General features: G+C 42.1%; 2 protein-coding genes across 2 annotated transcripts; both read right to left on the reverse strand.

The window, feature by feature from the left end:
* Positions 1 to 32: 32 nt before the first annotated feature.
* LOC103397219 (partitioning defective 3 homolog) lies at positions 33 to 9013 on the reverse strand. Its single transcript, XM_025052947.1, has 2 exons — positions 8726 to 9013; positions 33 to 1610 (listed from the first exon to the last, which is right to left on the reverse strand). Exons 1-2 carry the CDS (start codon positions 8749 to 8751, stop codon positions 1346 to 1348), a joined length of 291 nt encoding a protein of 96 aa, XP_024908715.1. The 5' UTR covers positions 8752 to 9013; the 3' UTR covers positions 33 to 1345.
* On the reverse strand, positions 4119 to 5093 carry LOC112486416 (stonustoxin subunit beta-like). Its single transcript, XM_025052944.1, has one exon. The coding sequence runs from the start codon at positions 4843 to 4845 to the stop codon at positions 4165 to 4167; it is 681 nt and encodes a 226-aa protein (XP_024908712.1). The 5' UTR covers positions 4846 to 5093; the 3' UTR covers positions 4119 to 4164.
* Positions 9014 to 9570: the final 557 nt, after the last annotated feature.

Raw genomic sequence — 9570 nt, forward strand, 5'->3', positions numbered from 1 at the left:
GATGTTTTTCTCTCTTTGTCTTTTGTTGGTCTTCTGTCGGTCTCCTTATTTGGGCAAAGAAACTAGTTCTGGCCGGTTCTGTGTCCTGTCTCTATCTCCAAATGTAACAGTCAGTACCATTCAGTGCTATCCATATCATCCAGTTATGCAAACCATCAGCATGCACACCTTTCTTCAGCACTTTTCCATTTAGGACAGCATAACATAAACATTCAATAATAGTATAAATTGATATAGAAACTTAATATAATGAATATATTGTAAAGATTGAATAAATGTATTTACAAAATCTTATGCTAATTTCTATATCTATAATATCTATGCTAATTTGTAGCTAGTACTACCAAAACTACCACTAATCCTACTTCTATTGCAATCACTACTACAACTACTACAATAAACTATTTCCATCACCAATACCAGTACTACATCTTTAACAATACAGTGGAGCACCTGTACACAGTTAAACACCGCTGAGAATCAACAGCAGCTCCTGAAGAACACACCAGCTGCTGAGGCCATCTGGGGATGGTGTCATGTCTGTCTGTTTCCTTTTCCTGCTGTGTGGGGTAATCTGTGTGATCACACTCACCTGTCTGTAATTAGCTTCACTTGTGTCACCTGGTGCTCCCTGTGTATATATACCTCTCTCCCTCACCCTGCCCTTGTTGGGTCAGTGTAGTTGGATCAGTGTGGTTGGAGCAGTGTGGTTGGATCAGTGACTGTGTTGTGTATTGCAGCTGGTTAATGGTGTAGCTGTTCCTAGTCTAGTCTGTTTCTATGCTCAGTCAAGTTCCTAGTTTGTCCTGTTCTTGTGTAGAAGTGAGTTTTTGTTGTTTTTGCTCTTTCAAATAAACTACCTGCACCAGTACTGCATTTGGGTCCTGCCTGCTTCCTGCCATGTTGATGCCCCCACGTGACAGATGGACCAAAGAGAACTGATAAATAAATGAATAAACATTTAGTGGTCTGTGGATGATCTCGCCTGAGCTTCTGCTGAACTGTGTGTAGATCCAAAGCAGAATTTGGGAGAAGATGCTACTGTTGCCTTTCAATGTGTGAAATTGTTTGTTTTTTTTTTTACATGATTGACAGCTGTCAGTCATGGCCTTAGGGGGTGTACTCGAGAAAAAAAGGATCTTGGCTGCGTACATGTCTAAAGGTATTTTAGCTCGTTGAAAAATGTCCTTCTGGGCTTCCGTAGATCAAAGAAACCCAATCTCACTTTTCAACACCCAAAGCAGCTGTAAATGTGGACATGGATTCATGACCACATATAAGCTGGTACTGAACACCACTGGTTCTGACAGTCCAGAGTCACTCTTACTGTCAAAGGAAACCAGACCTACCTGTCTGCAGACGGAGGACGGTCATGGTGGGTTTTGCTGCCTTGGGTGTAGAAAGAGTCCGAGTGTTGGTACTGGTGGTGGGCGTGGATATGGGGGTAACCCTCTCCAGGATTGTGGGGGCAACTGTGACCATCATCGATTCCACTGTAAGAATACTCATCCTCGGACAACCTCTCTGGCGATCGGCTGACATCCAGAACCTCAGCGTAGTCACGTTCCCTAGCTTGACGTTCTCTCAGTTCCCTGGTTTTGGCCTGGATTCTGATGAGGCAGAAGAAAATGGTTCAACTGAGATTCAAAGTTTATTCTAGAATGGCCATCAAAGCTAAAGGTTGAGCTTATTTTTAGCCAAGGCTTTACTTTGTGGCTAATTCTGGTCATTTTATTTAAGTGCTCAACTTTAAAAACTGTCTACACAGTTAGATAGACTGAAGACTAACACAAAAAAGCTCTGCTCACTTTCTGTTCAGCTGACTGTGTTGCCACTGAAGAAAGTATCATTCAATTCATGTTGTTGTTTAATATTATTTATAATTTTTTTTTGTATATATAGTGCTTAGCATAAGTATTCACCTTCTTGGATGTTTTACAGTTTTATTGCTTTAATAAATCAATCATAGTCAATAAAATGTGGCTTTTTTCACACAAAAATGTATTGGAAAAAATTATTTAATGTCAAAATGAAAACAGAGTTCTATAAAGTAATGTTAATGAAATAAAATTATATAAAGAAAAATAATTGTTTGCATAATTATTCACCCCCTTTTAAATTTAATGGTCTTATTCAATAGAGGTCCCTCCAATTAGTGCCAATAGTCTCACAATTAGTGAAAAGAAGATGACCTGAGTGGTTTGGGGGTGTGTCTCAAGTGATTGAGGTATAAAACACCTATGTCTGAAGGGTCCAGAGACTGGTTGATCAGTATTCCTGGCTACCATTACACCATGAAGACAGAAGAACACTTCAAGCAACTCAGAGAAAGGGTTATTGAAAAGTACAATTCAGGGAATGGATACCAAAACATTTCCAAGGCATTGAAGCAGCAAAATCAATCAAGAAATTGAAGGAATATGGCACGTGTGCCAAGATCAGGCCATCCTTGTAAACTGAGTGACCATGCAAGAAGGAGACGAGTGAGAGAAGCCACCAAGACCCCTATGACTACTCTGAAGGTGTTACAAGCTTCAGCTGCTGAGATGGGAGAGACTGTGCATACAGCAACTGCTGCCTGGGTTCTTCACCGCTCAAACCTTTATGGGAGGATGGCAATGTGAAAGCCACTGTTGAAGAAGATTCATATTAGATCTCGACAAAGGCATGTGGACGACTCCATGGTCAAGTGGAAGAAGATTCTTTTGTCTGATGAGACCAAAATTGTGCTTTTTGGCCATCAGACAAGACGTCTGATTATAACCGGTTCTGTTCATAATCTTTATGGACAGAATTTCTATAATTGCGCAGCCAGGTGTTGGGTGGGGTCCAGTTCGGGAGCCATCGGATTTCATCTCTGCTTTTTGCAGATGATGTGGTCTTGCTGGCTTCTTTGAACCAAGACCTGCAGCATGCACTGGGGCGGTTTGCAACTGAGTGTGAAGCCGCTGGGATGAGAATTAGTACCTCTAAGTCTGAGACCATGGTCCTCAACCAGAAAAAGGTGGCTTGCACCCTCCAGGTCGGGGGAGAGATCCTGCCTCAGGTGGAGGAGTTTAAGTATCTTGGGGTCGTGTTTACAAGCGAGGGGAGGATGGAATGTGAGATTGACAGACGGATCGCTGCAGCGGCTGCAGTAATGCGGTCACTGTATCGGTCCGTTGTGGTGAAGAAGGAGCTGAGCAGAAAGGCAAAGCTCTCGATTTACCGAGCAATCTATGTTCCTACTCTCAATTACGGTCATGAACTCTGTCATGACCGAAAGAATTAGATCCCGGATACAAGCGGCTGAAATGAGCTTCCTTCACAGGGTGGCGAGACACTCCCTTAGAGATACGGGGGAGGAGCTCTGTCACCCGAGAGGAGCTCGGAATAGAGTCGCTGCTCCTTCACATTGAGAGGAGTCAGCTGAGGTGGCTTGGGCATCTCGGGAGGTGCTCGGGTCGTGCCCCACTGGGAGGAGGCCCAGAGGAAGACCCAGGACACGCTGGAGTGACTACGTCGCTTGGATAGCCTGGGAACGTGTCTGGGGAAAGGGAAGTCTGGGCGTCCCAACTCCAACTGTTACCGTTACACCCTGGATAAGCGGAGGATGATGGATGGAGACAAGACGTTATGTTTGGCGGAAACCAAACACTGCACATCACCAAAAACACCATCTCCACTGTGAAGCGTTAAATGAAAGCGTTATTTTTAACAAAACAAATGAAATGTATCTTTAATTTGTTTCAAAGATGTTTTGATTTCAGTTTAGGTGAAGAAACAAATGACCATGAGCAGCCAGATCCTCCACCACTGCAGCTCTACCTCCACAAAGTCAACACATCAAAACTACAGTGGTGGCTTAGTGGTTAAGGACACGGACTTGGGTCTGGAAGTCTTCAGGTTTGAGTCTACCAGCTGCAGAGGTACCACTGAGGTGCCCTGAGCATGGCACTGTCCACACACACACTGCTCCCTGGGCACTTAAAGCTGCCCACTGTTCACTTTGGTGATGGGTTAAAAGCAGAGGTCACATTTGGTTATGTGCAGTGGTGTGTGTCACAATGACAAGCAGTTTACTTTACTTTCCTTTCCTACAAGAAATGAGCACACCTCAAAGAGCCTACCCACCATCTTTGTTTTGATTGACAGCTGATGACAGCAATGAGAAAGTTCAAAGATTTAAAGCTGAAAAAACTCAAGTCTGAGTTTACAGAACTCTGCTGTGTCTCCAGGACAATACAGACAAACTCCAGCATAGAGAGGCTGAGTGAATGTGGTCTGGACTCTGTGGAGGAGAATCATGGTGTTAGAGGCTCTGTAGAAGGACAGAAGACCTGCTCTGTGGTCCAGGTGCACTCCTACTCTGGCAGAGGAATCAGGAACTGAGACTCCAGTCCAGATACTGTTATGACGGAAATGACAACTGATTTGGGAATATAAAAACCAAGATTTGTCATTGTCTCCAAACAAACATTGAACTGATTCTCCTGCTCTGTTGATATACTTGTATGTGACTGCTACTCTAACTCCTCCTCTCCACTCCACCTCCCAGTAACAACATCCAGACAGACTCTCTCTACTCAGGACCTGAGGATGACAACCAGTGAATCTGTCTGGATGACTAGAATAACACTTATCTTCACTCAGCACTGTTACTTTTCTATTTCCGTCAGATAATAACAGACATCTGTTTGCTGTGTTTGGATCCAGTGTGATTTCCTGAGAATATTGTAAGAATTCAGCTCTGGTGTGTGGTTCTGGTCCCGGTGCCTTTGAGATCTTAGTCCAGGTGTCAGTCAGAAGGAGAGAGGGGAGATAATACGGAAGACCGCTCAAGAAGTGAGGCCATACCATCAACATCGAGCAGGACGACTCAGAGTCCGACAAAGAAACTTACACCCAGGTCAGGCCTGCCCATCATGAGCTCTGGCCCCATCCTTCCAGCCCTGTGTATAATATGCAAGAAACAGGACGAATTCATCACAATGCAGACCTTACAGGAGTGGGCAAAGACCTCAGCTTGTACATAACACATAGGGATCAATGTCACTGTGTGACTGTAATGAAGTGTGTACAATCTGTTCATGCTGTTGAAGACCTGCAGTGTGATCATGAAGAATGTGACACAAGGGTGTTTTTGCATGCACAGCATGCTGCACAGGAGCACACAACTTTCATCATTAAGAGCCCTGACAGTGATGTGGGAGTCATTGCTGTGAGTCTGCAGACAAATTTACCTATGAAATAAAATTTATATTATTATTATTATTATTATTGTAATTATTATCATACCATGCAGCTTATATTTTTTCACAGGGACAGGCAACAGGACACACATCATTGACATTACCAAGGTGTCATCAGCTCTCGGAACCAGTGTGTTTAGCTTTGATTGGCATACATACACTATATTACCAAAAGTATTCGCTCACCTGCCTTGACTCATACTATGAACTGAAGTGCCATCCCATTCCTAACCCAGAGTTCAATATGATGTCGGTCCACCTTTTGCAGCTATTACAGCTTCAACTCTTCTGGGAAGACTGTCCACAAGGTTGAGGAGAGTGTTTATAGGAATTTTTGACCAGTCTTCCAAAAGTGCATTGGTGAGGTCACACACTGTTGTTGGTTGAGAAGGCCTGGCTCTCAGTCTCCGCTCTAATTCATCCCAAAGGTGTTCTATCGGGTTCAGGTCAGGACTCTGTGCAGGCCAGTCTGTGCAGGCCAGTCTGTGCAGGCCAGTCAAGTCCACACCAGACATTTTCTGTGGCAAGCGAGTGGGAAGAGTACCGTAAGGGTTTTAACAATCTGGGTGCTAACTTTAACTTGGACCACTCAAGATTTGCACTACTATGATTTGCAAATATGTATGCCATCTGTATGATCAGCCAGCTGCTGAAAATGTCAGTGAGGCTTGGTATGGCATCATCAGCCTCGCCAGAATTGTCTATTCCCCTTACATGTGATGCCCTCCATCAGCACTGCAAAATTATCAGGTTGCAGTCATGAGGTCCTGTCAAACAAAATATAGGTGCTCCATCACCTGCTGGATACGGTTGGCACCTAAAAGATGGAAACCTACATGTCACATCGATGAAAAGAAATCCGGCCCCTGACAATGTTTTGCATGTCATACACTGCAGCTGCAAGGAGAGTGCCTGTGAGACAGGTAGGTGTTGCAACTGTGCAAACACAAAGGAAATTGAGGAGGAGGAGAACTGCCCTTACACTGACAGTGAAGACTAACATGTCATGTGTAGCCTATTGCCTCAGAGTTGTATTGCAGTGGTTGCATTGTTAACATTACCATTCATTTTCTTATGCTGTTTTGTATTGTTTTATATATTGTACATATGTATATATGTTTTAATAAAGATTGTTTTTTATGGTTGATCAGTGTTGTATTTAGTTAGGTGGGAATAAATAAACATATGAATAAACAAATGGTCCTTGTCATTGATCAAAATGACTTAACAGAAAGTTCACCTTATCGTCTATTTGCCTCATTGTACTTCATGCAGGCGGCTATGTATAAAGCACTGTCACAGAATCCATTTGGCCCACTTTAGAAGACTTTTCGGAGAATTCCTCTCTATCAGTAATGTTAAGTAAAACCATAGAGGCAGCCATGTTGCTGGAGTGTTGACATCAATCAGCTACTTAATTGGTCTAGCACGATCATGTGTCAAACCATGCCACCACTCACGTAACCAAATCTTATTACGCACTGGAGAAACTAGTTTGGCATAAAATGCAATGGGCAGGATTTTTTTGCGACAAACGTTTTGCTATAAGTTTAACGTAACTCGTTCTTTTTATGAAGTTAAGATCATGTAGTTCCCAGACATCGTAGCGAGATGAAATGATAATAGTGTTCACTTTATGACCTAAGAACAGTAGAATCTTTCTTGGTTCAGATATTTCTGCTGAGCCATTGCACTTTCTCAAGGCAACTGGCAGACTGATTTACCTTAGAGCAGGACAAAGAACTTCACCTAATAATGTCAAAGGGAGGGGGTGAGTGTAGAATAATCTAGGCGGACTCTGTACTTGTTACTGTTTATGAGTTTATGAGGATTTATGCTTCATTGACTTTACCACAGCTGTTTTGATCATTTCTGTCATGTTGCTGACACACATTCTATTGTATGTAACTTGCTGATGACATTTATCATTTAAAAGTTAGGGTTAGCTCAAAATGTTCACTGTGTATTTAATAAACATTGTGATTTATATACTGTAATGTGACTTTATGTGATTGTGGGGGCACGGCGGAGGTTAGCGCTCAGCTGCAGCAGGGAGAGCACGAGAGTGGCGACGCAGGTGCAATTCGAGTAATCAAGCCTCTCCATATATTAGTAGGAGCCGGGGCCGAGGACAGGGAGGAGCGGACAGAGAAGTGTGTGCTGGCGCAACAAACAAACAAACAAACAAACAAAAACAACAACAACAACAAAAAGTCTGTTGAACTATCATCTGTGTCGGCGTGTGTCAAGGGAGAATCTACCTGCTACAGTGATGATTTAAGAGAGTTGATGTGCCGTACATTTTTTTAAATGATATTTTACCTACTGTATGTACATCCAGTCGCTCATTCCAATAAAGAAATCCAAACTTTGTTGTTCTTATGTTGAAGGTCAAGCTCAACAAAAAAAAAGTTTTCAGGACAACAAACACTTGAACATTAGAGCTAACATCTCTTTGAACCTGACCATGTCCATCAATAAGATCTCCAATAAACAACAAAAAAGAAATCACTTGTTTCATTTGTTCGTCACCTAACTGGGAAATTTCTAAAACAAAGTTTAAGAGAAAGGAAAGAAAAGCAAAGAATAAATGAGGCAAGAAGATCTTACGATGTTAATGTTAGGAACACATTGACACACATTCCAACTGCAGGAAGTGAGATATCCAAGTCTATATCATCTACCTTCATGAATAAGAATGAATGTTGGCTGTGATGATGGTCCACTGACATAAAAACATTATCCAGCTGTAAATGAACAAACTAAGACTGAATCTGGACTTTTGACTAACCTCTGACCTGAGCACTGACACAGTGAATCAGTCTCTGTCATAGTTTCAACAACAGGCAATGGTCAATATTTAAACCTGTGCTATAAAGTGCATTGAGTGGTTATCAAGATAAGGCCCACACTATCAAACAGTGGACGTGTCCATCCACTGAGGTCCACTGCTCTAGTTTTCCTAAATACACAAATATATGTTGTATTTTAGGGCTGCAAATCAAAGTCATGTGCAGTACTTCAACTACTCCTCACACCTCATACTAACTCTTAAAATATTTGTCTCTCCTACTACCAACACCATGACCACAATAAAAACTCACCCAAACTCAATCCATGCCTGAATTTTAATCTGACCCAAATTCTAATCCCAACTCCAAACTAAACCATGAACCTTTAATATTCTGTTACTCAGTAAACTTGCCAAAAGTCAGTGTCCCCGCATTGAATGGACTTTTACAAAATATGTCCTCACAAGCATAGATACACCAGGAACAAAAACCGAGTACATGCACACACGGACACACACACAGTGAAAAAAGGAATGTGTCAGAGCTGAATTTACCAACTCACTGACTCACGTTATCCTAATAGAAATCAGATTCCCTACCCACCACTAGAGAGAGCCCATGTACCACCAAATGATGGAGTACCATAGTTTGAGAACCACCACTCTAAAGCCATAGTATCTTAGGTCTACGCAGGAGGCTTACCTCTCCTGCTCCATCCTTATCTTCATCGTCTCCTCCTAGGAAACCTGCGTCTCCTCCAACCTCCATTTGCTGGATCATTTTCAATCCATCTTTTCCCCCTGGCGTTCGTCTTTCCGGTGTTTCCCAAATCTGCATTAGAAGAGATCAGTTCTTCATTAGCACATTTAGTGTCATTGCTGAGAAGCAGATATGAGAGAAGAAGTGAAGAGTTGTTGTAGCTGTGGAACCAAAATTCTTCTGATCTGTCCAAAATAAACACACACACACACACACACACACACACACACACACACATATATATATACAGTGGGTACGGAAAGTATTCAGACCCCTTTAAATTCGTCACTCTTTGTTTCATTGCAGCCATTTGCTAAAATCAATTTCCTTTCCATTTCTCATTAATGTACACTCAGCACCCAATCTTGACAGAAAAAAACAGAAATGTAGAATTTTTTGCAAATTTATTAAAAAAGAAAAACTGAAATATCACATGGTCATAAGTATTCAGACCCTTTGCTGTGACACTCATATTTAACTCACATGCTGTCCATTTCTTCTGATCCTCCTTGAGATGGTTCTACACCTTCATTGGAGTCCAGTTGAGTTTGATTAAACTGATTGGATTTAATTAGGAAAGCCATATATCTATATCTATATGTCTATATAAGACCTTACAGCTCACTGTGCATGTCAGAGCAAATGAGGTCAATGGAACTGCCTGAAGAGCTGAGAGATAGAATTGTGGCAAGACACAGATCTGGCCAAGGTTACAAAAGAATTTCTGCAGCACTCAAGGTTCCTAAGAGCACAGTGGCCTCCATAATCCTTAAATGGAAGACGTTTGG

The sequence above is a fragment of the Cynoglossus semilaevis genome, chromosome W, assembly GCF_000523025.1.
Source record: "Cynoglossus semilaevis isolate Cse_v1.0 chromosome W, Cse_v1.0, whole genome shotgun sequence".
In the NCBI taxonomy this organism is placed as follows: domain Eukaryota; kingdom Metazoa; phylum Chordata; class Actinopteri; order Pleuronectiformes; family Cynoglossidae; genus Cynoglossus; species Cynoglossus semilaevis.

Excerpts from the sequence above, each read along its gene's own strand:
- LOC112486416 (XM_025052944.1), bottom strand. The coding sequence starts at position 4,845 with ATGTTGATGGTATGGCCTCACTTCTTGAGCGGTCTTCCGTATTATCTC.
- LOC103397219 (XM_025052947.1), bottom strand. The coding sequence starts at position 8,751 with ATGAAGATAAGGATGGAGCAGGAGAG. Across the intron at positions 1,611-8,725 it reads ATAAGGATGGAGCAGGAGAG|AATCCAGGCCAAAACCAGGG; the intron begins GTAAGCCTCCTG and ends CTGCCTCATCAG.